This window comes from Prenolepis imparis, unplaced genomic scaffold (genome assembly GCF_030444845.1).
Source record: "Prenolepis imparis isolate NDT839.2.m4 unplaced genomic scaffold, iyPreImpa1.0 SCAF_11, whole genome shotgun sequence".
In the NCBI taxonomy this organism is placed as follows: Eukaryota; Metazoa; Arthropoda; class Insecta; order Hymenoptera; family Formicidae; genus Prenolepis; species Prenolepis imparis.
In genome coordinates this window covers 24,395-52,166 of record NW_028141169.1, presented here as the reverse complement: position 1 = coordinate 52,166, position 27,772 = coordinate 24,395, and the positions used below count along the sequence as shown (strand labels likewise).

General features: G+C 35.3%; 2 protein-coding genes across 7 annotated transcripts; one reads left to right on the top strand and one right to left on the bottom strand.

Annotated features, from left to right (window-relative positions):
* The first annotated feature begins 678 nt into the window (after positions 1-678).
* LOC145943321 (uncharacterized) lies at positions 679-24,301 on the top strand. 6 transcript variants are annotated; one of them, XM_083050836.1, is made up of 11 exons: positions 679-1,238; positions 1,494-1,856; positions 5,623-5,732; positions 6,095-6,290; positions 8,988-9,315; positions 10,238-10,544; positions 10,945-11,241; positions 12,212-13,455; positions 14,695-15,423; positions 15,531-15,707; positions 19,229-24,301. In XM_083050836.1, exons 3-10 carry the CDS (start codon positions 5,643-5,645, stop codon positions 15,694-15,696), a joined length of 3,357 nt encoding a protein of 1,118 aa, XP_082906962.1. In that variant the 5' UTR covers positions 679-1,238; positions 1,494-1,856; positions 5,623-5,642; the 3' UTR covers positions 15,697-15,707; positions 19,229-24,301. The 6 variants fall into 6 exon arrangements, with proteins under 6 accessions (XP_082906962.1, XP_082906959.1, XP_082906958.1 ...); XM_083050833.1 differs by lacking the exon at positions 1,494-1,856 and having other exon boundaries at positions 23,870-24,301; XM_083050832.1 differs by lacking the exon at positions 1,494-1,856.
* Positions 24,302-24,474: 173 nt separating this feature from the next.
* LOC145943155 (uncharacterized) lies at positions 24,475-25,880 on the bottom strand. Its single transcript, XM_083050614.1, has 3 exons — positions 25,780-25,880; positions 25,583-25,667; positions 24,475-24,797 (listed from the first exon to the last, which is right to left on the bottom strand). The coding sequence occupies exons 1-3, from the start codon at positions 25,878-25,880 to the stop codon at positions 24,612-24,614; spliced, it is 372 nt and encodes a 123-aa protein (XP_082906740.1). The 3' UTR covers positions 24,475-24,611.
* Positions 25,881-27,772: the final 1,892 nt, after the last annotated feature.

The following is a 27,772-nucleotide window of genomic DNA, read 5'->3' as shown; positions in this document are numbered from 1 at the left end:
ATTGTTTATTTACAATTTAAAGATATTCATTATAAATTAAAATATAAGAATATATATATATATATATATATATATATATATATATATATTGATAACAAACAACACGTATATTTTTGTTATTATATATAATACACGATTATATTATATATTATACATTTCTAAATTAAGGCTGCGTTCGGAAACGTCACTCGAGTGTATTCCCTCTCTTTCTATATCACTGAGAGAGAAATGATATAGAAAGAGAGGGAATGCACTCGGGTGATGTTTCCGAACGCTGCCTAAGTATGTGTGTGTGTGTGTGTGTGTGTGTGTGTGTGTGTGTGTGTGTTTGTAAAAGCTAAATTTTCAAGTTTATCAAATAGAAACACAAGATTAGAAAACTACAAAAAACCGTAAAAATTGTTTGGCGACTCGAGGATGAAAGTTGATTTCATTTTGTGTAATCAAGGAATTTTATCGTTGGATAAATAAACAAAATAAGTGTTGGCAGATAAAAAGTGTTGGCAGATTCTTTCAAAACGAATGACGCAGAAAATATTTGATAAAAAATATGTCGTACATTTTTTTCTCAAATCATCCGCTGTTTGTCAACGGCATGCGACTACCAAGCATGCACACCCCTGCATGTACTCTGCGCACCCCTGAAACAACGCTGGAGTGTGCGATGGAGCGTGCGCGAGGCGAACACGAGTAGGATCGAGTAGGACTGTTTTGTAGGACGCAAGTCGTCGGTCGTCGTGGTGTGTGCCTGTGTGCCGCTGCGGAGGGGCCAGAGAGCGCGTCTCCTGTGGAGCACAGCTGGTGGGGACCGCTAATCAAGATGTAAACTGTCAAGGCAAAGATGTCATGCTAGAGAAGAGCTGTTTGGGCCCAGGCCGCAAGAGTGCGAGAACGAGGGAAAGACCGTGAAAGGGTGAAAAGGAGAGAAATTGAAGAGGGAAGAAGGAAAGGAAAAAAAGGAGAGAAAGAGAGAGAGAGAGAGAGAGAGAGAGAGAGAGAGAGAGAGAGAGAGAGAGAGAGAGAGAGAGAGAGAGAGAGAGAAAAAAAGAAAGAAAGAAAAAAAGAGCGCAACAGTGAGTGAGACAAGAAAGTGAGAGAGGGTTAGAAAAAAAGGAAAGGAAAAGCGAGAAAAGCACCAGGTCTTGCATACACGAGGGGAGAATACAGAAATGGAGTAGCTGGAAAAGGGAATCGATCGGCCGCCCGATAGATGTGGCAATGGAGGACACGAGACTGGGGTAAGTGTAAGTGCTATGTCGTTTCCGGTTAGATCGGGAGTTGCGACCGGGATACATTATGTACATGCATATATGCGTACGTATATATGTGTGTACTTGTCCGAGAAGAAGCGCGAGCGCGCCCTTTTCGAGGGGAGGAAACTAGGACGTTGGGGGTGATTGATAGTATATCGCGAAGAGGATGGTCGCACAAGCAGCGGTGGAGGGGAGTGTCAGTGTCCCGCTTTTTCGTCGCTTCGACCTCGCCACTTCCAGGAACGCAAGCGAGCTTCATCTTTTCGGTGTACGCGTGTCGCGGAGGTAAGGCGAAAACGACGGCGATGCTGACGATTGAATTTCGATGGTGGTGTGCGTGTCGACGAGTGCAGCGACAAGTCGACCAAGACAGTGCAGAAACAGGAAGTAGAGGTGCTGCCAGTACTGGCGCTGCCGCTGGTGCTGGTGCTGGTGCTGGTACTGGTGCTGGTGCTGGTGCTAGAGCTGGTGCTGGTGCTGGTGCTGATTCTGATTCTGATTCTGGTTCTGGTGCTGGTGTTGATGCTGGTGTTTAATGCGATGCTTGACAGCTTCTACGCGTATTTCGATGAGCTTTCTCAACAGACAAGGAATGAATCTCGAGTGAGTGATAATATGCTTGTACGAAAAATTAATAAATAATTAGATTTTGATGATTCGATTCTCTGACATTAGTGGCATGCCAAAAAAGAAAGATAAAAAAGAACCAAAATAATTTTACATTTTACATCTCTCAAGTTTTTATTTTCAATTTATTTCGCCGTTGCGAATAATATAAAAAAAATAATTTCCGCACGTGTCCGCGGCATTGAAATCTGATTTTACCGCAAGTGGAATTTATTCGATTACTTTTTTCGAATGAAAGATTCACTGCTTTTACATCGTTGATAATAGTCGAATCTCAGTTATATTTCCCAAATAGCGATTTTTCACGCGGGAATTATTCATGCTGGGAGAGAATGTCCTGCAAAATTTGCACGTTATTATTTAATTTTGCGATATGTGTGATTCTTTCACTCACATCTTCTCTTTTCTTATTATATATAATTAATTTATATGCAGTAAAACTGGAATGGTAGAAAGAAAGTATTATTACATTATCTTGTTGATGAAGAGAAAGAATTAATTGAGAGAATAATAATTTAAAAATTTAAATCGTGTTAAATGCAGTAAGATACGATAAAAAAATATTTTTCTACTATATTGAGATGATATACATATATACGCATACATATATCCATATATATATATATATATTATATATACAGGGTGTCACTTAAATACCGCCCACTAAGTACATATAGCGTTATTCCTTACCAAAAATAAAATTGAAAAATCCTGAACAATTTTTTTTTAACACTTAATAATGGAGTAATAATTCAGTAAATCCTGGTAATATGTACTCATGCACACTGTGCGACTCACTGACGTGCGCCAGGATAAAGTTCGGCGCTATTTGGTCATTATATACTTTACTGAATTATTACTCCATTATTAAGTGTTTTAGAAAAAAAATTGTTCAGGACTTTTCGACTTTATTTTTGGTAAGGAATAACGCCATGTACTTGGCGGGCGGTCTTTAAGTGACACTGTATATATAATATATATAGCGCGCGCGCACGCTCGCACACACGCACGCACGCACACGCACACGCACACGCACACACACACACAATACATAAAAATTAGCGGAAAACAAGCTACATAAAAAAAAAACCAATGAGTTATACAGGGTGTCCCAGAACTGGCGAAGAAGCTTTTAATGACAGATTCTTCATGAAATTCTAAGTCGAGTTCTAAGAAAGTTCTTTACAAAAATGTGATCCAATGAATAGAATTTGAATGGTGAGGCATTGAAGTTGACGTATGGGAGCGCATGAAATTCGCGCGGTCAGGAGCGTAACGGCCAAGCTCGGCACGGGTACAACTTATAACTCGTGTATCGCGCCGATGCGTGTTTATCGTTACTCTATAATATTCTGTTATTAATAATATGAATTAATTATTCTCATTAATAATAATATTTATCTTTATCAATTAATAATTTTGTGTACTTGACCTACTGGTTGAATATCCTTAAACTATGGGATATGCGAGATATTGATTAGACTAACTTAACAAATGACAAATTTAAAATAAATGTGATAGATACATTTATTAACGGATTGAATGAAATTGGCATAATCGCATTCAATTTTTCATACAAAGAAATCTTTAGATGTTTATAGCAGAAATGATGAGCAATCTCCACTATTTACAGTTTTATTAAAAGGACTGCAGAATGTATGAGTTGTACCGCTACCATATATGCATCAAGTATAACAGTATTATGTCAACCACCGTCGATCATAAGACGTTATTCGCGATTGGCAAACTTATATACAAATTGGATACGTTTGTTTAATCGTGACAAATGTAGACTTTAAATTGTGAAAGTACTTTTGAATTCGTTTAGACAAAAGTATTATTTTTTTAGTTTTAATTAATGGAACTTTTAAATATTGCAGAATATTTTTTATAATTATGATAATTATAATTATGATATTGAATAAATTATCATTGATATACATAATATCATTATCGATTCATATGAATGATGGTTTCGCTATGATTTCGCTGACTCGATATCCGGTGATGTTCTTTCGAATTATACTTTGTATTCGTTTAAAGAGCTCCTATATAATAATTACCAGCACTTGTGCACATCACCAGATAAATTCCATCGTCTTCTCTGCAATTTTGACTGTTTTTTTTCTCACAGGCGATGAAAGTATACTTATATATTCTATGTATGTTTTATCACATTCTTGTTATGTTCCTTTGCGCCACATTTCGAGCAAGAATAAACGTCGAGAAAGTTTTTTTTTGAATTGCAAAACATATTGCTTTGGTATATTCTTTAACACTTTGAACGCCAAAGTCACGCGAACGGGACTGACTTGATTTGTTCAATACATTGTTTGAACGATTTGGAGAACGCTCCAATAATCAATTTATAACACTAGAGATTAAACATCTGAAATATGGAAGAAAGGCTCAACGAACCTTACCATATTTATTTCACCGCTAACAATAAGATTTCTCTTTTTTTTGTTAGGTTCTTTTCTTCTATATGTGTATAATTCTGACATCAAGAAGGCTCTATACTAACAATTTACATATGTATCACGATAATTTCGTCGCCGATAATTAATGTAATTGTGTTAAACATGAGGATTTTTTCCAAAAATGGAAAAAAAATTATAATATATATGACGATGGGAATTTTATATATCTTGTCTGTTTAATTTAATACATTTGATTTTATTCTTCTTGTCATTGGGTGCAACATTGTGGATTCCATAAATACGTTTTATTTACAGTATATACAGATATTTGAGAATAATTGTATATTTGTCTGATTGTGAGAAATGTAATCTTTTCCTCGCTTCTCTCTTTTCGCGCAGAAATGACATTGAGAAAATTGTGTGCGAAACGTGGTTGTTATTACACTTTTTGAGATTTGCTTAACATTCATCATATATTTGATTATTTTGTAGTTGCATTTTCTGTGCTTTGTGTCTTGCTTCTTGCGCAATTTTGCACAACGACTCGTTGAATAACGTGCACTTGGGTCAACTTTTAAACAATTGCCATGAGCGTGACAAATATCTATTTCTTTAGTGCGACATTGTGAATAGTATTGTCTCTAATGAAATAGTCCTTCGCTTAAACATTCTAGCGCTAGCAAGCTAATGTGCAAAAGCCGACACAGTTACAGCGAGAATTTTTATAAATTTATATTATTTAACAAGAGTCTGTTTACTTTTTGCTAATGTACAACAATTTGCGTGACTAATAAATCTCGTACTATATATAAATATATGATTTTTCTGTATGTTTTCTTGTGACTCGGATTGACTCAAATTGACGAGAGAGAAAAGATGGTTTCTTCCTTTTCTTTTAATTATAAAGAGAGTTTTCATTATATAAAAAATGACTAATAAAATAAAAAGAGCAAGATAGATGTTTGAAAATTGTATAAAGCAAGAAAAAGAGAAGTAAATAATATACTGTATACAAATAACGCGCACGTGTGTATGTTATAAATTTCAATTTACAGCTAAAAATGATAGCATGTAAATCCTTTTATTGTTTATTATAAGCATCGTTACGAGCAATTTCTTGAGCTTTATCAAGCGAGAAATCGCGGCACGAGGCGTAACGCGACATACACCTGTTGGCATCATTACATAATACATACTCTACAAGTATCGTGCAACAACGGCAAGAATATATAAGAAAGCGTAATAACCGAAACGATAGAGAGTATATTTTTTTCCCTCACGCTATCAAGCGGTGAATTACTCGATTTTTCACATTCTTCCAGCATCATCTGAGCACCCAAAAATGACGTCAGAATTACCGAGTGCTCATCAAAAGAAGCTTGGACCAGCGCCGATAGCATCCTTCGAAGACCTGTCGGACGAAGTGGAAAACGTGAGTCCTACTCCGAGTTTCCTCTGAGTCATTACCCTGGCTCTCTCATTTACTCTCTCTCTCTCTCTCTCTCTCTCTCTCTCTCTCTCTCTCTCTCTCTCTCTCTCTCTCTCTCTCTCTCTCTCTCTCTCTCTCTCTCTCTCTCTCTCTCTCTCTTCTCCCTCTCCTTCGCACTGATAATGAGATCCGTTTGGCTTGGATCTTGATGTACGTACTCGAAATCGACCTCCTCGATCGTCCCTGCGAGAAGCCAGCCCGCGATCTGAGCCCACCAAACAACCAACCAAACAATCGACCAATCAACCAACCCCGTGTGCCTGTACTACGATTCACGACAAACCAGGATACGAATTTGAATGCAGGGGGAATCAGCGACGGCGGTGACGGCGGCGGCGGGGCGAATGCCGGGCATCGTCGAGGTTACTACACCGGCAACGCCTGGTAGTTCGCTCAAGACGCCCAGCACGCCGCGAATTGATATCAGCAGAGCGAGCAGCTCTTCGCACCACGAGGACAGTAATTCCAGAGACTCATCGCCTGAGCGGGAGCTTCTCGCAGGTGATTAATTTTTTGCAAACTATTCTGCGATCTTTCTACCCTTTTCTTATCTCGAAACATTCGACATTTTTTTCAATGGATCAGCACTGTCACATTTTGCTATCCGTAACGTTCAAATAATTTTATATTATTTTAGTAAAAATAATTTTATAAGTAAATGTCAATTTTTTTTCATTGTTTACGATTGAGTCAAGTAGGTATATCGAGAATTATGATATCGTAAAAATATTCAAGTATTTTTCTCGAATTTTTCATTAGACACACATTTTTTTGAATGCATTTAAAATTTTTGTATCGCTTCTCTTCTCTCTCTCTCTCTCTCTCTCTCTCTCTCTCTCTCTCTCTCTCTCTCTCTCTTTCTCTCTCTCTCTGGCTATAATAGTAATAAAATTAACGGCGCAAAAAGTTTAAACATAGAATTGAAATTGATAGAATTATATTATACAAGAGAGTTAATAGAATAAGTATTTCAGATCGGAAAAATAAAAGAACGAAAAAATGCGAGTATCGCGAATCTCACAATTATTAATAAAATCAACTAATAATAAATGAAAGGCAAATGTATAGTGATTAATGATCGGATACAAGTTAATGGCTTGATGACATAATATGAGATTGAGAAATGATGATTTTAGGATCGTGTAAGATATGCTAGCCGAAAATATTCCGCAGATAACCAGGTTATGAAATTACCGAATATTTCAGAAAGTAACTCTGATATTCCATCTCATTTTATCTTAGATTTCATTTCATCCTAACCTTAACTAAATATTACTTTTGTAGACCAGATATTTTTGTGAGCTACATCTTTAGTACACATACAAAATAGACAAACTCATGCAATACAAAAACTTGATAGATGTGTGAATGCATTTTTCAACAAACATAATCGAGAGTAAAAAAGTCAAGACAAAATATATATAAAAAAATATCAAGACAATGCGCGATATCAAGGATGACTAATCTTCGGAGGTAAGAAGAGAACTTTGTGCGCATAGGTAGAATATTTCGAATAGCTTTTAGAAAAAAGGATTCCTCGGGTCAAGGTGTCCTGTGTGTGTGATCGATTCAATTAGATTAGGTCTGACTGAGAGAACAGGTTTGCCTGTCCATCTCGATTATTTAATGGGTTTTCGTACGGGTACACGCTGCAAAAATTAACGTGTTGGGTAAATCTAAAATTTCATCGAATTTTCTTTACTTATAGATTGCTCTCAAACGATTTGAGTTTCTTAAGGCCTGTGTCCACGATCCGAGAATTCGGTCCGAGTTCTCGGACCGAGAAAAAGTTACTAAAACTCGGATCGTGGACACACCGAATTTGGATGCAAAACTCGAATAGAAAGCTCGGATGAAAAAATGCGTCGCGTCCCATTTTTCCTATTATACTAGTTGCTAGGTTTATATCAATTTAATTTCTTGTTGTCAACATTATTACTTTATAAATAGCTAATAAATGTTGGTGAACGTGACATTGGATAATAGAAATGTAATTTTCATAACTTTTAATAATTTTTCCTTGATTTTTTTACGTATTTGACTATAAGCCATCTAGAGTCGTCAAAGTACAACTACTTCTATTCGAGAACTTGAATCGAGAACTCGGACCGATTTCTAGTATCGTGGACACAGGCCTTTATAGCTATTTTGTGTTGCCGTTCCTATCGATCGATAATCTTTATAATTTTCTGAACGCGTCGTTAATTTTTTTTTCTTAGACCTCGTCACGGTATAAATACACTATGTAGAATTGCATTTCATAACTAAAATCTTACATTTAAAAAAATCATCTTACTTTTTTAAAAATAGAAAAAATGATAAGTATATATTGAGTTTCTCTTATAGAAGATATTTCTTTCGACGATTCTCTATATTAATCGAAATTACTAATTCCATCAAACTAATATTATACGCAATTGATAAATATATAGATAGAATATAGTATATGTATAGTTGGAGCTTGTAAAAATAATATCGTACAATATAGCGGTTATTTTTAGATCGAATGCTAGTTTTGAAGACGATAATCTTTTTTAAAAGCTCTTTGAAGATTTATTCAACAATTGCGGTCAATATATAGCATCGAGGGCGAGCGTGGTCTATAGAGTGCGAGCATGATCTATAGAGCCAAGGGTCCCGGGTTCGATTCCCGGTAAGACCAAAAATTATATTCGCCCGTTCTCCTCTCGGAAGGCAATGGCAAACCACCGAGAGTATACCTTGCCTAGTACACTTCTCTAAAAATGGTAAACAAAGATCATGGCCGTTCGGAACCGGCGTTTAAACTGTAGATCCCATATACAATGTGTATAATCCACATGCGCAACACATGTATATGAAAGAGAAGTCGCCTAAGTCCGGAATAGACGGGCATGGCACGTGAAGAAAAAGATATAGCATCGAGTGCATCATTTCAAATATGATAAGCATGAAGATTTGTGTTTCGAATAGTTCGATGATACATTGATGATCTTATACATCTTGTAGAAAGCACGAAACTTAAATGTAAAATGTAAAGTAATAGTTGCTTGTCCGAATATTAGAGATGTAGACGATTAGAGGAATCGATAATGCAAGAAGAGAAATATCTTCCGATGTATTAATATCGTCTGATTTAGTTTACATAGGTATTTTTTTTTAAAGAGAGATTTAGAGGATATATTGTCATGAAAAAAACCTAAAGATGGAGATTTGCAGGTGCGGATCCTCCGCCTGGCTGCAAGCTGACTTTGGGCTACAAAGAGAATGCCCAAGATCTCAGATCCTCCACGGAAGAGTTGGACTTACAAGATCCTGTTCACGAGCAGGATCTTAGAAGGGAGTCCAAGAGACGAAAGCGAAAGGAGGTAGATGGATCTCAATCGGATTACAGCGGCAAACAACTGGATCGTGAACGTAAGGACAGTAATTGCTCGGAGATATGTCTGCTCAATATCAGTGGCAGAACGTCCAGATTGTCTTCGGTCGGTAGTCAAGGCTCCGGCGTTTCCGGGAAGCTCTCGGTTGTATCGGCAACTTCCTCCAGGTGAGGAACGCCTGAGAAATATATAATATTAGAGAAGAAAATATACATGTTAATTAAAAAGCTGTTCATCAACAAGATTTTGTTTTGCGAAAAAGTTTGAATCCAATTATCAAGTCTCTCTTGGAACTCTAAATCTACATATATATTTTATGATTTATTATATCTTCCTTTTCTGTGAAAAATAGAATGTCGAATTAAGTTTTTTATCATATTCATCAAGTGTGTCACATAGATCGATTGAAAAATAAAGTTGTTATATACATATATTTAATTGTCATTTATTTGATTTTTAACTTTAAATTTCCTGACATTTCCTTCGAAAATTCTCAATATTAACGAAAGAGATATTACCTTCGTCGAAAGAAAAATCTTACAGTATATGTTATTTATGTGTGTACGCGCTTTGTGTTACTTATATACAGTATTCTATAATATACACATATAGTAGATCATACATATTTATTATATATGCTTATATACAGGGTGAGTTTTTTTCAAGTGTTACAAACTTATACATATATATCGGAAACACACAAAGCATTTTAGGGAAAAATGTTTCGTACAAAAGTTTTATGACTTGGAGGGGGACATGAGATGGTGTCATTGGTTTGACCTTGGAGAGTCGCTTGAAGGTCACGTGAAGGTCACCTTCAAACGATTCTCCAAGGTCAAACCAATGACACCATCTCATGTCCCCCTCCAAGTCATAAAACTTTTGTACGAAACATTTTTCCCTAAAATGCTTTGTGTGTTTCCGATATATATATATAAGTTTGTAACACTTGAAAAAAACTCACCCTGTATATATAAAGCTTTTGGAGCTGAAGAGTTTATTAGGCTTATAACGCATGACTATATGATCGACGTGCAAAGCGCTTTCTTTCTGTTTGTTGTGTCATATTCAATTTGTACATTTCTTTAGATCTCCCAGTCCGCACAAGTGTCTGTTGGAGACATCGTTCTGCGGAAGCAAACCGACGCTGGTCGACAACCTGATAGAACCGTCGAAACCGGAGACCGATGATCTTGAAAAGATACTCTTGAAGCGAGAGGCTGATACTACGAAGGCGCTGATTCCCGAGAGCATCAAGGTACCGATGACGGTTGGAGGCAACTTGAAGCCGGATCCGTTGGACAAGCCTAGAAGACGCGGTCGCGAGGAACGAAAAGAGATCTTTAAGCGAGAGGTGGAAATTACGAAGAGATTTCTGGAGAAAGCTAACATAGAGGTTGGTTCGCCTCTGTCGTCCAAGTTGTCATTTTATATCATTCGTTTGGTTCTCTATCGAGCAGTATATCGGAACGGATTTTACACGAACTTGGTTAATTTTATTAGAATATATGGGACCAAACACATAGCGATACACATGTGTAATAGTAAAAATGTGAAAGTAAGTTAAAAAAATGTCCTCTTTCTATATTCTATATTATTAAAATTTTCTCTATAAATGTAAAAGAATCTCGTAAATATTGAGTTTGATGTTATTATAAAGTGTGCTCTATATCTCTTTTCTCAAAGAATAAGATAGATAAATTTATTCTGTCACAAAATACGTACTATATACGCACTGTATAACGAATGAACAGATGTAATGCATTTTGATTCTCCTTATACTCTATATGAAATAGGTACCAATTATTAAAAAATCAAGCGAACAACAAGGATCGACGACGATACCGCAACAGCAATCAACAAAGGCTCAACTTCAAGAAGTTCAGAAACCCGCGACACTCGATTTTAACGATAAAAGAAAGAAGACACAAAACTTTAAGGAAATTGTGCAGACGACGCCTACGACGAGTAGCTTCACGGGAAGTCCCAAATTACCGAGACATCAAAAAGTGCGTGACCTCGAAGGCTCGCGAACGCCTAGTCCGTCATCCGTAGGATCTAGGAAGAGCAGCTTCGCTTCGTTGTTCAAGCAGGTACATATATCTCGCAACTTTTATCGTTTATTATTTTGGTGCAAAAAAGATTTGTCATATATTGATCGGAGACCGTTTTTAAAGTAAAGAAAACGAAATATTACATATATAGTTTGTGTAAAAATATTTCTGATTAAACACAATAATCATTGGATTTTAATATATGGATTTTAATATATTCCGAGAAAAATTTAATCTAGAAAGAAATTAAAGAAAAATAATAGAATATACATATACAGAGTATATATTTTAAAGCGCGTGTGTGCATTTATTCCTTAACATTATATATTTTTTAACAGATTATATAATTTATTAGAACATGATTTCATGTATGCGTCTTTTTATAAATGGAAATTTCAGAATACTCGCATATTAGAAATAAAGATTTTTAAAATAGAAAAATGATTAAGGCTCCTGGGTGCTCACCGCGGCCATATTGGAATCGTGACGTCAGAGGCGAGAAATAACACGTTGAGATTTCTTAGATGCCATTTCTAAATAAAAACATATTTGCATAAAATAACACTTAAGATCTTTTTAATACACTTCTAAAAAACGGCGAAAACTATTCTTTTCCCTTGACAGTCAATCAACAACCGTAAAATGATCGAGATATCAGACTTTAACATGCGGAATGACTGCGCATGTGCAAAGACCAGACGGACTGGGCCTCATAATATTACATTTTACAGCTGTTGATTGATTATAAAGGGAAAAGGATAGTTTTCGGCGTTTTTTAGAAGTGTATTAAGAGATCTTAAGTGTTATTTTATGCAAATATGTTTTTATTTAGAAATGGCATCTAAAAAATTTTAGCGTGTGTTTTCTCGCCTCTGACGTCACGATTCCGACATGGTCGATAAGGTACCAGGAGCCTTAAAAGAAATCTAAATTTTACATTAACTTAATAAAATTAATGTTTTCGAGTTGTTGATATCAATTATTAATTATTACATTTATAATCAAATAGACTAAAACCGATGGTTGCGTATTGAGCCCGGAATCGCCGTCGCCCAGTACGAAGCCACGACGGAATCTAACGTCGAAACTGAAAGACACCACGGAGAGTTTGAGAAGTCGTTCAAAGTCACGCGAGAGGGTCTCCGTTGACAAGGGCTCGACCCTGAAAAAGGATTCAAAAAATAAAGGCATGTTTTCGTCTACGTTGAGTCTATTCAAGAAACGTGAGAGAAAGAAGAGCTACGATGAGGCGATCGCGGCCTCGTGCGACCTCGACGCTCGTAGCGGAGTCGAACATCCGTCCTTAGAGAGCATCGGCCGCGTCGAGTTTACGTTTAATATGGAGAAGGAACGAAACCGCCAGGATGATTCAATCTTCATCAGCCTGCACGCCGATGATAGAAATTACGAGGAGGCCTTGCCGTCGGAGAGTGTCTCGATACCGCTGGAAACGCCGACCAAGTTGCTGGACGAGTACGAATCCGAGGAACCACGTACGAGTAGCATAATCACGGAGGTATCGATTGAACATCATCCAATGCCATCATCGATCGTTAAAGTCAGGACCGAGGCGCAGATCGAGACAATGATGGTGACGACGCAGGCCATGTCCAGGGATAATCAGCTTCTGGAGAGCGTGTTAAAGGATCCGCAGATATCGAAAATTAACGCGCAGGCTAACAAAATAAATGTCGAAACATTACCATTGGTGAAATCGTCGATTAAACCAGAGATAAAATCGGAGATTAAATCAACGGACTCGCGGATATTGTCCAGCGGCTCGTCGAGGGAATCGACTACTGGCAAAAGGCCAGAAGTAGCAAAGCCAAAAAGAAAAAGTAAAGGAGAGAGTCAGCAGCAACCTATACCGCCTGAGAGGATAGATGACAATGATGCATCGACGCAACAGAAAAAAGTAGATTGTAGGGAATCTACACGAGCTGCACAAGATGATCCGACCAAGAGATCCGATTTTCTCGACGACAAAGTCAGCAACAAGGACAGTTTAGTAAAAACGCCTAGCATGATATCCGATCTGGATCACAACAGTTCAGAGTCTGAAAGAGATTCGGAGATTGAATTTATTCGCAATAAGGTTGAGAAGATGGCGGAGGAGTTACCGGATGAACGAAAGGGTCTCTTCTACGAAGAAAGTTTCGAGGAAGATCTTCCATATGTACCGACGACCCTGCCGTTGGAGAAGAGCGTCGCTGTACCTATCCTGCCTGTTAAACAACGACTTCAGGAAGTAAAGTAATTATTTTAGATGAAAAATTCCAAATTTGTACATATTAATGATGATGTCAAATTATACAGTATTGATAGTTAAATTTAAATTATATACATGAAATACACACAAATATTTGTATCTTTTCTTCTCTCTCTCTCTCTCTCTCTCTCTAAATTGTTAATTTGTTTGTTTACTATATATATATAGGGTGTTCCATTTTAACTTTGCCATCGAAATATCTCGTAAAGTCTAAAAGATACGAAAAAATGTGTCAAACAAAAGTTGTGTGGCTTCAAGGGGGACATAAGATAGTGGAAAAGATTTGACCTTGCATAGTCATTTGAAGGTCACGTGAAGGTCACCGTCAATTGCTTAAATGGAACCTACTACTTTTCTTTGCATATTCTTGTAGCTTATCTCGAGAGCTTTCCAAAACCCTATATATGAGTTGAATTTCATTCAGAATTTCCTGAGTTCTGAGTTATAAGGCTTGAAAGTTACAATACCCATTACTCAAGATGTACCACGCGGAGGTTGCCTAGTCGGATTTACACCTCTCTTGTGTTCAGAGAAAGATTGGAGAATGATCCAGCCAGTGAAGGCAAAATCGGTGGTTGATCCAGCCAGTAAAAAGTCTGCCCTTTTTAGAGCCACTTGATATACAAATTCGACTGAACAACCTCCCCGCGGTGTACATCGGGTAATGCAAATGCCGGCGGTATGTCAATTTTAAAGCTTCATATCTTGGGAACGGTTTGCGTAAGAGACATCAATAGGTAGTGTTTTGAAAACGTCTCGACAAGGGCTACAAGAATATGCAATAAAAAATAGGGGGTTCCACCAATTTAAGAAAACATCGATGATCTTAACCTGACCTTCAATAGATCACTCAAGGACAAGTCCATATTTTCATCATCTGTCCCCCTTCAAGTCCTACAACTTTTGTCTGAAACATTTTTCCGTATCTTCCATATTTTTCGAGATGTTTGCCTGGGGAGATTAAAATGGGACACCCTGTATATATATATATATAGTACAGTGTGTTTTAAGTGATACAGTCGATTATTTTAAAAATGAAACGTTTTTTGGGGGAAAAAGAAAAGTTTTATATAAAAGTTGTAGGATTTCATGAGGGGGGCATAATATCGTGACTCGGAATTTTTCCTCCGAGTGGTTTCTCAATAATGTATCACACTTGAAACACTCTGTATATGTATACATTGATATATGTATAAAATTTATCCACTTAATTTTTGTGTTAGGACAATTCCGATAGAAAGACCGCGTTCAACAACACCGATAAACCCGACTCTACTCGACGAGTTTGTAATGCAGACGTCGCTGGATGAGCGGCGCGTGGAGCGGATGAAGATATCTTTGCCGCGAGAGGATAGTTTTAAGTTGAAGAGTCCGCGCCGGCAGTATGCCAGTACGACGAACACATTTACAGAGTTTGCGGGCAGAGTGCCACCGGACGGTGGTCGCAAGAGCATTATCGGTCAAGGAAAATCACCCAGTCCACCTCCACTGCCACCGAGAGCACCAGCACCAGCAGTAGCAGCATCATCAGTAGCAACAGCAACATCAACATCAGCATCAGCATCAGCATCAGCATCAACATCAGCAGCTACAACAGCAACAATGCGGCCGAGCAACTGGATAAATTTCGAGGAGATACCAGAGAAACGGAAAGCGCCGAAACGAATACAGACGATACCGCGACCGGAAGACGAGATTGCAAAGACGATTACTGGCGGTTACAGTTATGTGCAACCGGAGGAGTGCAAGTGTGAGTGCCACGAAGAATCTAGGCGGGCGTCTATGCGAGAGGCGACAGCGGCGGCGACTGTTGCCACCGCCACTGCCACCGCCATCACCATTAGTACCAGAACTTCCTCTTGTAGTAGCAACGGCGAACGACCGTGCAACGGTGAAAACTGTACGGCGCCGACCACTGGCGGCAATTCCGTCGATCGCGCCAGCATTGTCAGGTAAATCGATTGGCTACCGGTTGTCAAAATCAACTAACCACATGTTTCGCCCGAGGCGATCCGCAAAGGCGCTAGTGACGAGTAGAAATCTGTTTCTGTACTTTCAGTGATAGCTCGCTGGAATGTTCGCTGAGTATTGACGATGGTCAAAGTACACATCAGGCGCTCCTCGGCGGTAATTCGACGAAACCCTTCGCCATGGATCTTGACGTACGGTCCAATAGATCGAGCATCATATCGCAGGAGGAGAACGACGAGAATCAGCACCAATAATAATAAAAATAGTAATAATAATAATAATGACAAACCTAGTATATAGCGCACCCACGCCTTAGAATCTTTGGAGTTTTTCTTCGTCGAAAGTTGATCCGACTTTTTGCCTCTGACACGGAACAAACACAAATCGTTTGATTCCAAAAAGACGGACTTGTGCTTATCGTTACAATTTTCATGGTTCCTTTTACGAGAAAAGTTTCGAGGAGAATTTACAATCAGAATCGTTTTTACACTTGTTTGCAGATTCTATATAATATCTCTTTATTGTGCGAGGTGCATCGATAAAACTTTTGATAATCAAACACCGCCCTCATCTTCAAAATCATTCGAACTTCTAAATATTTTCGGATTGTATGTTATGCGATTGTTTATTTACGTATGAATTACATCATCTGTCGTATATCGCGATTCTTTCTCTATTTCTTTTTTGACCGCCGGCATTAGTCGCGTTTTTACAGCTGTTTCGTAATGTTATTAAAGAGAATTTTATTTCTCCAATTGAATTTATAATTAAGAAAAAAAGCAACATGTAAATGTTTCGTAACATTTTCTCTTTTAATATAAATTTAAGATTCTTTGGAGAAATATCATGCGGTTGAACGAATATCAATTTTTATTCTAATTTATTTACACACGCGTTGATGTTTTTTTATAATCGGGGAAGACGTGTGGATGATGGCTCGCTAACGTTTCTACTAAATATCGGCGAATTGTCGCTAATTTTCTCTATCGAGAGAGAATCACGTCATTATTAAATAAATCGTCGGCGTAGCGCTCACACATCGCTCGGATATGTAAGATCTCGCCTCTTCTCCTGGGTTCAAAAAATTGTTTGTGTATACACACACGCACACGCATGCGCGCGCGCATACATACATACATACTTACATACATACATGCATACATATAGTACATATATACATGTATATATATACATGTATACATGTATATATAAACTAGTGAAATATAAATACACATTTTATATTTTATCAACCATTGTAAACGCTGACGATGAGGCGAGATCTCCCATCAGTGTTTGGGCAAGCTTTTAAAGCTTTTATATCATATGTACGTAGATAAGTGTAGATTTATATAAGTATGTATTATATATTTTCGTGGACACGTGTTGATCTCGTACCGAGATTAAGAAGTTTATTCAATGTTGAGCCGGAGAAACCGGTATGCGATCATTCATTGATCGATTGTTTCTTAAACTTGTATGATAGCATTTACACATATATTAACGATTGTACGGTGATCGTGATGCAGGATCCGCGCAAACGCAGTTCTGCCGCCGTTATTATATAATATATTGTACGCTTTCTCCTTGGACCAGAACACAAACGCATTATGACGGTCGGCGAACCGACGCAGGCGTAACACACCGCATAATTATCAGAATACTTATCGAAACATGTTTGAATGCGATACGTATTCATGGATTTTTTCTGCTATCACACTAATGTGTTGAAACTAATAATAATCGTGTTGAAACGTTTCTAATGCATCGGCGACTCTTCTACTCGCCACACAATTTTCTCTCATTATCTTTCTTACTTTCGGAGCTTGACTTGGCGAGCCATCATTCGCAAACTCGCGCTAATTTCTTTACGAAGGGAGTCTATTCTTTGTCGTTCATTGCTCGCCGGAAATTCCAGAGAGAGTCGAGATGAGTAACGCTTGTCAATCGTACGCGTTCCATAGATTGAACTCGTACGACGTAGAGAGAGAAAATTCTATATTATCTACCTCCTGAGAAACGTATTGATGAAGGTAAACGAATGTCTGCGTAGAAAGATTGTTTCATCGAGCACTGCTCAAAGAAAGCTCGATAACGACAGTTTGATCCTTTTTTTTTCGCGAAAAATTGAAGTTATATTTATATTTGTCTTTCCAAAAAAATATAAGAAGGCAATATATCGTACGTATATAGAACGCTATAAAGATAATATGCAAAGTCGAGCAGGATAATTTTGTGATACTGGGATATAAGTGCGCAGTTTCATTTCTCTAAATGATATACATGAAATTCATTGTAAAGTTGAAGTTGAGAAAGCGATAACTTTTTAATAGATACCATAAGCAGGTACCATCACGAAGTGATGATGATTAAAGCATTGCGAAGCATGTTAGAACTTGGTCCGAGTTCTTGGACCGAGAAGTTTGTATTAGCCAATTAATTTGCAGCTTTTACGGAAAAGTGACAATTTTATTGGCTACACATTTTTCGGAACTAGAACTTGGATCGAGTTCTAGATCGTGGACACAGGCCTCAACAATTACATTGTTGGCAATTATATTTCTCTCAATATTTATTTCTAATATTTATAATCTTTGTTTGACATTCTTTTAGCCGAAGCATAACTGCCAAAGTTTGATATTTTATATATCGATTTAAACGATCGAATTTCGCTTCTTGTTTTTACGTGTGGCATTAGGATCAGGATTGTCTTATTAATACGTTACAAATTATACAAATGTAAATATATAGTTTGTTTCGGCTTCTAACACAAAACTGAACAAAGCTGATACCAAACTGTGCGCGTATTATATATATGTGATGTGCAATTTGTATGAAATATATGAATATATACAGTACCCTCCTCAAGTTTGGAAACATTCTATAAAAGTATACAATATAAAGGAAATACATAATAAAATCGATTCGTTTTGCTTTGTAAGTGTTTATTTAACAAATGTTGCAAATGTTCTAGATGGAAACATCGTCATTTAAATATCTTACAAAATATATTTATACCAAAAATCCGCGCAGATCACTGCCGCGTGCGACTTTATTTATAAAACGTAGGGTGTTTCCAAACTTATGGAGGGTACTGCGTGTATATATAGTATAGAGAGAAAAATTCGTCACACTTTGTATTCCTGATTCGTCATTAGTCTTTATTCATTTTTGGCTTAACTCGGATTTTTCAACAAAATGAAAATGTTTGTGGTTCTTGTAAAATGTGCTACGATACGTCGGATATGTCAAAATTTGTGCTTGTTCGTTATGTACTTTATACGGTTACATTGGGCTTGAGTATAAATAAGAGACATTCGTGTGGAAAATAGTGCAGAATGCAAAGAGATGCTTGCCGCAAAGATCCACCATAAATCATGAATCTCGAACGCTGAACTATACAACTAATATATACAAACAGTGTAGAAACTTTACATTACCGAACGTACAATCTGCACAAATTACATATATATATACATATATATACGTATTACGAAATGCGCGCACAGTTTGACGTCAGCTTAATCCTAAATTGTATCTCAGAGTAATAATAATCCTTCGGGCATACACACACGCGTAAAGTTGGTTATACAATATAGTCATGTATTTTCGACATATACTGTTTTGGATCTACGAAATTCGAGTGCATAGCAAAAGACTTTGATGCAAATTATAATTAATTATATAATTTTTAATCTATCTTCTCCAAAAGTTTTGGAGAAGAGAGGAAATTAGTCTAATTGTAAAAATGTAGTATATATTATAAATTTTTTTATCTTTGTTTTATAGATCGATGGATATACAGGGTGTCCGGTAATAGTCACGCCAACCGTCGTGTGCAGATTCCTGGGATCATTTGGAGACGATTCATCCTCAGCGAAAATGTCGAGGGAGGTCATTATCATTTGCATGTTTCCAATTTTTGCCATCATGTATCTTTGTAACTAATTGTAAGCCTTAAATTAAAATTCTATTAAAGTAAACTCTACCTGAAATTAACTGAAGAATATGAATTTATTATTATTTTATTTCCACAAGGCTTCGTTTGCGAAAAACCCTTTATTTTCAATCGCTTATAACTCGAAAATTATTGGTGTCTCGACATTTTTGCTGAGGATGAATCGTCTCCAAATGATCCCAGGAATCTGCACACGACGGTTGGCGTGACTATTACCGGACACCCTGTATATTATATATAATATATAATTTCTCTGAAATAATAATAATTTCTATTTCGAAGTTTTGTTCAGTAAGGGGTAAGAATTATTATTGCATTAAATTATTTTTTTTGTTTTATTTTACATTTGATTATTGCAATTGGTCAATTTATTACAATCAATTTGCGGTTATTTGTATTGGTTATTGTGTGCGCAAAGTATTTCTATATGATAAACAAAAATATATATTAAATCAAATACTTTTTATCTCGTGGTGGGGGGAAAAGAAATTAGGAGGGAAAAGAAGAGAGCGAGTTAATTTTCAAATATTATTTGATAAAAATCACTCGACACAAAAAATTGACATTAAAAATGATTTATTTCTTTCAAAACAAACGCGCGTGATCTAATAAAGCTGTCTAAATTGAATTAATTAACAAAGGCGAATTAAATTAATCGATATTAATACTGATATGTTTTGATATCGCATATATCGTTACGCCGTAATAAGCTTACCGATTGTTTGATACTTATTTAATTAAAGCATGATAATTAGATTATATCGACGTCAAAAGTTTTATTACATATATTTTACATGTCGCATATCTCATAGCGAATGTGTAAAGAGTTTATAAAAAAAATCAAACCAAATTTATATATTTGCATCTACGAGTAAAATCATATAGTTTTATTTTTTCGCGTGATTTGATTATTTCTCTTTTACAATATATTTTGTATATAACAACAATTATTATAATAACAACAATTATTTCGATTATAATTTAAATCGATTTATCAATTATAATTTAGAATTATCAATTTACTCGAATGATCAATTATAATTTCGATATTTAATCGATGATGAATTATGTTCTTCATAGTATTCTCGCAATGTTATTCTTCTCGTTGTATATGCGGTTTCTAATATGCGATTTGAAAACTGCACTGTGTTCGCAATGCGATAATATCAGTTCTATGTATAGCGACAGAAACATTTTGCCAGTTGTATGTTGCGTCAAGCCATTCAGAAAAAGATTAACGATATTGCATTTAGTAATTAATATTCGATAAGGATAGAATGAGAAAGTTATTCAAGTACAAGTCTTGTAGTCTTTTTTACTTGTCAAAATTTTCAAGAAAATTTCTCATACTTGTATATATCCTTCCGCGTAAAGTCCCGAAAGAATGAAAAACGATTCAAATATGATGTTTATTTCGCAACGTTTCTTTGTCATTTGCATACACTTATTTTGCTTGACGTGTGTCAGAGAAATCTTTTTATTAATCGCGTAGGAATTGAATCAAGCTTTTATGTATCGCTATTCTATTTCTCCACCCTTATTCTCTTTCTCTACGTTCCTATATATACTCTTTATTCTCACATTGGTCTGTACATAAATTGGTTGAATAGAGAAATGGATTAATTGATTAATAAACTTGTATATGTAAGCGATTAATCCTTCGTGAATTAGTCAGGCGTGCTTGTTTCTATTTCTTTTTCTTCTTCTCCTTTCGGTGAAGGAAAAAGAATAACGAACACGTCTCTTCATGTAATGGGTGATTTTGCGAAAATATGAGCGCAATTCATCATAGCTATAATATAAATGATTCGTTTAAGATAATTTTCTTTTTTTTAGATTTTGATGTTTAGCTTTAAACGAATTTTTAAAGTATATATATATATATATATATATATATATAGAAAGTAAATAGGGATCGACACTTGCATAATTTTTACAAGTTCAATTTCCGACACACTAGATATATATTCAATTTCTCTGATTAAAATGTGCAGGCGTTGTGTTTTTGGCGTCGTAAAAATAAATAAAAGTATAAAAGCTTATTATTTTCATGTGTCATCAAAGATATCGGAATTTGAACTTTATCGAGATTATACACGGTGTTTTAAAAAGGTGCGGCCAAACTTTAAGGAGATATTCCTCACACCTAAAGGATAAAAAAATGTTATATAAACATGATGAGTGTAAAAACGCTTATTTCAGGAGTTATGTTGAAAATACTGTTGACTGTATTATTTACAAGAAACAATTTAGGATTAATCATTGTGGACGATAATCGTTTAATCAGTAGGTTTATTTACATTTTTTTTAAAGTGACCTTGAGTACAATTACAACAAATGTTGAAAATGTCCACCATTCGCCTGAATACACGCTGGTATAAACGCTGCACGTTCCGGCCATTACCATCTGCCAAGCCATAAATGAAATGCATGTCTGCAAGTTCCGCATTTGTGTACATAACCATGGCTGTGATTTTGTACAATTACAATAAACCTTCCCATACAGCATCAAAACCAAAACATGTCTAAAATCGAGACATAAGACGTCTTTAAGATGTCTTTAAGATGTCTTTTAGATATTATGTCATAAAATGTCTTAAAGACGTCTTAAAGATGTCTTATGTCCCGATTTTAGACATATTTTGGTTTTGATGCTGTATCGGTTGTTTCACGGATGATTTACAGTACAGAACTGAACCAAAATGTGATCACAATGTTCTGCCAACTTCAAGGGATGCGCATCCCTTGAAGTTAGCAGAACAACAAATATTGACTTTGAATAACAAATATTGACCTTTAATAACATTAAAAATGATCTCTTAATAACATTAAAGGTCAATATTTTTCTGATTTTTACCTGGCAGATAAGGTCACTACCTTCTATCAGCCGTAACGTCACATATTCCGAAAAGAAGCTCTAACTCCTAAAATAAGCATTTCCGCACGTATGTTTATATAACATTTTTTCATCCTTTAGGTATGAGGAATATCTCCCTAAAGTTTGGCCGCACCTTTTTAAAACACCCTGTATATAAAGTTCGATTCCTGTAAAATATGAAACGTTTCGCGCGCAGCAATCGCAATCGCGATTGGCAAATCCGATTGGTGAAAAACGCATGTACATAATATAATATTCGCGTGAAATTATGTACTCTGCTAGTGATAAATAATGTATTTTTGCGCTTGTGAGCAATTTCTTCTTGTCTTTGTATCGTTTACATTACACATGTTGTTAAATTGATGGATTTACGTGCGAGTGCAAATATCGTAACGTCATATATGATGTAAAATGTAAACACTTTCATACCATAATCAAAGACAGAAAATTGAATCGGAATCAAACTTATTTAAAGATATTTAAAATTGCAAGAATCACATTGCGAGAAAGTTTCAAGATTAATTCCTAATTTTAAATATTAAATATTCAGTGTCCTAGAAAATTTACTCTAAACTAGAGCTTTTTTTAAAAATAATATATTTCTTATAAAAATATAATTATCTGTACTCTTTCTTTTATTTATTTTATTTATTTGATTAATCTTATTGTACTTACATTTTATTACTACAATTTTATTAATTTTACTTATTTATATCATTTTAATATTTTTTTTATTGTTAGTTGGCTCTCTTCTGAAAGAATGCTTATATGTGAAGTCTATGATGAAATTATTATTTGTCATTTACACGAGTTTTTCATCTTTGACGTTATCATTCGTTATGCCGACTAGCACGCGTTACATACACTCATCGACTGTGTATGAAGCATTGACCGCACTTTTATTGTTTCGGACGAAAGTAGGTCTTTTTTCGTCTAAGAGATAGAGGAATTGGTGAACCCACGCAGTTACTTGCAAGATTTTCGTCAAAATATGATCTTGCGGATAACCTATCGGGGCAGAAAAAGGAAAAGAAATTGAAAAAAACGAACTCACACACATTTCGTTCGCTTGCGTTTTTCTCAAAGGCGGCGTAATTCGTGAGAATCATATATATTTCCCGCGAATACTTATTATTTTTATTATTACCGATAATGATACCAATCGAGAAAGGGGGGGAGTGCCACAGTTACTCTTTGACAATTCGAAGACTTATTAATTAAATTTTATTAATGAAATGAATATAACGAACCCGTGATATATATATCTTTTCTAATCCTTTCTAAGCGTATATATAGAGCGAGTATATTGAGCGAGAGATCACGGCGGAGTAACGCGGCGGGCAGCCTATAATCATTTACTTTTTTTCAATTGCACAATCGTACAAGAATACATGAATAATAAATGTTATTAGAGAAAATATATAACCAAACGTGTCCTTAATCGAAAATGAAAGCTCGGCGAAAAAGAGAGAGTTACTCATCTTGGACTCGCTCTGAATTATTTCGATTTATCGTAAACAGAGAATACTTTGAGACGCAGGAAGATACATTTGAAAACCAAATGAAATAAGAATAACAAAAGTTTTGTGCGCAGGTTGCCCATCGCGCAACTCCAGGCGAGACAGGAATTTGACCGGATGACACGCTCGAAGAGAGAATTTGAGAAGCTATATAGCTCCTCGAGACGCGTCGATACAGGCGAAAGAGAGAACGCCCATTGCCCGCATTTTCTTAGCAATAATATATGATATCGTTCGTGATTATTTTTCATGCAATGTAAGACTATGACAAAATATAGAATTAAAATAAATATTTAAATGTTTCTAATGTTATGTAAATAAAATTAGGAACAAGAACATGTACATTTTCGAATGCTAATAAATAATGAATATGTTTAAACGACCAAGACGACGATGACGATATAATGACGATGATGATAACAGATTGTGACAGAATGATAATGATGATTCGACGATCAAAAAGGATGAAGAGAAATAAAATAAAATAAACTGTTTATGTGTTTTGATGAACGGCTTAATTATTTCAAAAAATCATTCAATCACGCGCTGATTATTTGACAGTTATGCTCGATATTTTATTCCTAGTAACGCGTGAGACATGAAATATTTTTGAGATAATACATTTTTTATATATTTATTATTTACATATATTTATAACGAGTTTGTATATAGTTAATAATATAATATATTTGTCAAAAAAAAGTTAACAAAAAATTAAAAATAAATATTCTCGAATAGAGAAATTGTGATATTTGAAAAACGAATTATCTATAGAAAATGTAAGGCTGTCAGATGGTCAATCGATCCTTGCACATCTTATGCGTAACCTTTCATCGTTGTTCTTGAACCATATGTATTTGCTACCTCGTCCGCGAAATCGTCCTTTGTCTTAGTAGTATCTTTTTCCTCTCCATTATCCAAGACAATTGGCATTTCGGTGTCTCGTAATAACAGCGCGGTGGTTGGCGGGACGAGTGTCGAGTTATTGTCCTGCAAAGATTGCTAAAAGAAAGCCAAAGATACAATTGATTATATATTAGATAATAAAATAATCAATCACGAAGAGAAAGCGGGAAAAATTAATCGACAAAGAAAAACATATATATTTACATGTATGAAATATATCTGCATGGCATCTCCACTTTATTTATCTTTTTTATTACATTTTTTAAAATATACAATACTTTAGCGCGATTAACGATTTTGTGGAAAAAAATGAGACATCCCTTTGCAAATAAAAAAAGTTTGATAATAAAAAGTAATTTTTTTTCTCGTTTTTATCGACAAATCTTTTCATAGAATTGGCATTGCGATATTTTTACACTATCGATAACTTATATGTTTATATACCTTACAATTAGTCTCTTCATCGTTAATATTACAAAACATAACAGAATTTAAGCAGCAAAAGGTAATATAAGCAAAAAATTAAGGTAATAAAATAAAATTAAAATTAATAAGGTAATAAGTTAAAATTAAGGTAATAAGCACTCTTTATAGATAAGCTTTAAAAATATATAAATGTGTGTGGGGTAATATTAAATGTGTACAATCGCGGACTAGAAGGTTGTCCGCTGAAATATGAATTTTAGCAATTTTATTATCATTTCATTTAATATATTAATATATTTGACACCTTATACATCTTGTACGTCTGCTCCGCTAAAATATGCCGTATGCATTCGCATACTTAAATAAGATCCATATTCCGAAACTTATCGTATTAGCAAAAACGGACAACTTTTTAGTCCGCGACTGTACATATATACTCTGTATTAAATGTATACCTGCATAACGTTTAAAAGAAACAGGAAAGCGAGCAAGGTTAATGCACTCAACGCAGCACTATTTCCACCTTTTCCTTTGGAGCTTCTGAAATTCCAAGAGTAATCATTTACAACAAATTTTTTTTTCCTATATTAATGCGTTTTCCTTTATTAATGTGTTTTAAATATATGCAATATTTATCGCATACGCGCGATACCTGTGATGATAACCACCTTCGTCACTATGATAACGTTCGATAGATGTATCCCAAGGAGCTTTCCCAAAGTTTCCAAAATTAATTAGAGACTTTAACGTCATCTGCTCAATAAATAATATTTGTAAATTATATTCACCTTTTTTACAAATTAACATGGATAAATTAATAATAATATTGTAAAATATAACATGTATATATGTGTGCGTTATAAATTTAAAATATATTTTAAATTAGACTGGACATTATTATGAAAAGTGTAATTATACGGTCGAACGGTGCGTGCGCTAATTGATATATTGATAAATTGTGCTACTTGCTTTGCTTGCTTTTGATGCAAAAATATTACGAGGTGGAGGAAAGAGTCGTCGCCACAAGAGTTGTGCAAAATGCGAGGTTTCACCTCCAACGAGATTTGATACGAAACTGTTTTGTCGTCACAAGAAGTCTTCCGATGTGGCATAAAATCATGGTCACGGTTACTGAATTCTTCACGGTCGTTGACAACAACCTGGAACCTTGAGCGCATCCAGAGTTAACCGCGAGGGGACGAGATATGTGCTAGTGGACAAAATGAAAGAAAGAAAAGTAGCAACGTCATCCCATAATGCATCATTTCTGTTCACTAGCATCTCGTCCACTTGGTTAACTAATAATACCCAGACAGCCAAATATCTGTTTGAACAGATTTTGCCAAACGTCTGCTATATATTTTTGCTAGCAAAAAACTCTAGATTGTATACAAAATTTGTTATATAAAATAATGATAGCAGAATGTTGGCAGAAATGTTACAAAACCTGCTGACATAATTTGGTAGCAAAAGTCAGCAGCAGAAACCAAGTAGGATTTGTATAAAATTATCATAGCAGATTGGCAGCAGAAATCGAGCAAGGTTTGCGAGCGCATAATCTGATGACAAATTGACAACAGAATCTGCATTTTGCAGTTATTTAAATAGTTTTTTCGCTTACCGCTATGCGATGTATTTTCTCGCAATCAAATTTCTGTTAAAAATACATGTATATAAGGTCTGCAAAAGTCGTGGCCTATTAATAAAAGATCAAAAGTATACGCAATAAATAATAATAATGGAATATAGTGAAAGGCCAATGTCGTCTTTTTGATCAAAAGTATATTTCTATCAGTTTTAAACTGATTAGAATCAATAGGATAAATGGAAAATTATCCATTTACTTGCTATATTGATTTATTTCCTATTTATTTAAAGCATAAAGCAAGAATTTAATTCTCATATAAATAATTATATCTTAAATTTTAAAAATTAATTTATTTTTACAATTTATTTTATTATTAAAATTTAATTAAATTAAACATTTGTTATATGAGATATAACTATTAGGATATAGCATATATATGTTATACATTAAATGTCATATTTATGAAAAGAAAATTGTAATTAATCGATAACATCTTATGCATCTCTGTTATATTTATTTAAAAATATTCAATTTTATTAATATATATTTATGTTCAAATTGCAAGAAACTGCGCAGGTCCTGCTCGATTTCTGCCGCGAATTTGCTGTCAGATTGTGTTTGACAGATCTGCTCGGTTTCTGCCGCCGCCAATCTGTTGTCATGTTATGTCAGCAGAATCTGCTGACAAAACACAAGCTCATAATGCGGACGCAGGTGATGTCAATCTGCCGCAATACTGCTAACATTTTGCTTATTGGGTATGTACTCCTTTTTTCCGGACATTGCGCTCTCAACGTGTACAATTTTTTTTGATCAATTTAAAATTAGTTCCTTTACAATGTTGCTGAACAATCTAACCAACAGAGTATGAATGCTGAAACATGTGCGTATTTGCGGTTGCTTCTATTATATATGTATATACAAAAGATTTCGGCTATTAGACAGAGATTATTTGGTGAAGGAAAAGGATAGATAATGTACAAGATAAACATCTAGATATTTCATCTAGATATTTCTAAATATATAAGTATAAGGCCATTTATTATAGGTGTACGTA

Coding starts and splice junctions, on each gene's coding strand:
- LOC145943321 (XM_083050833.1), top strand. CDS start 1,211: ATGTGGCAATGGAGGACACGAGACTGGG. Junction 9,316..10,237: donor GTATCGGCAACTTCCTCCAG/GTGAGGAACGCC, acceptor ACATTTCTTTAG/ATCTCCCAGTCCGCACAAGT. Junction 10,545..10,944: donor TGGAGAAAGCTAACATAGAG/GTTGGTTCGCCT, acceptor TATATGAAATAG/GTACCAATTATTAAAAAATC.
- LOC145943155 (XM_083050614.1), bottom strand. CDS start 25,880: ATGACGTTAAAGTCTCTAATTAATTTTGGAAACTTTGGGAAAGCTCCT. Junction 25,668..25,779: donor GAAGGTGGTTATCATCACAG/GTATCGCGCGTA, acceptor TTGGAATTTCAG/AAGCTCCAAAGGAAAAGGTG. Junction 24,798..25,582: donor TTCTTTTAAACGTTATGCAG/GTATACATTTAA, acceptor GCTTTCTTTTAG/CAATCTTTGCAGGACAATAA.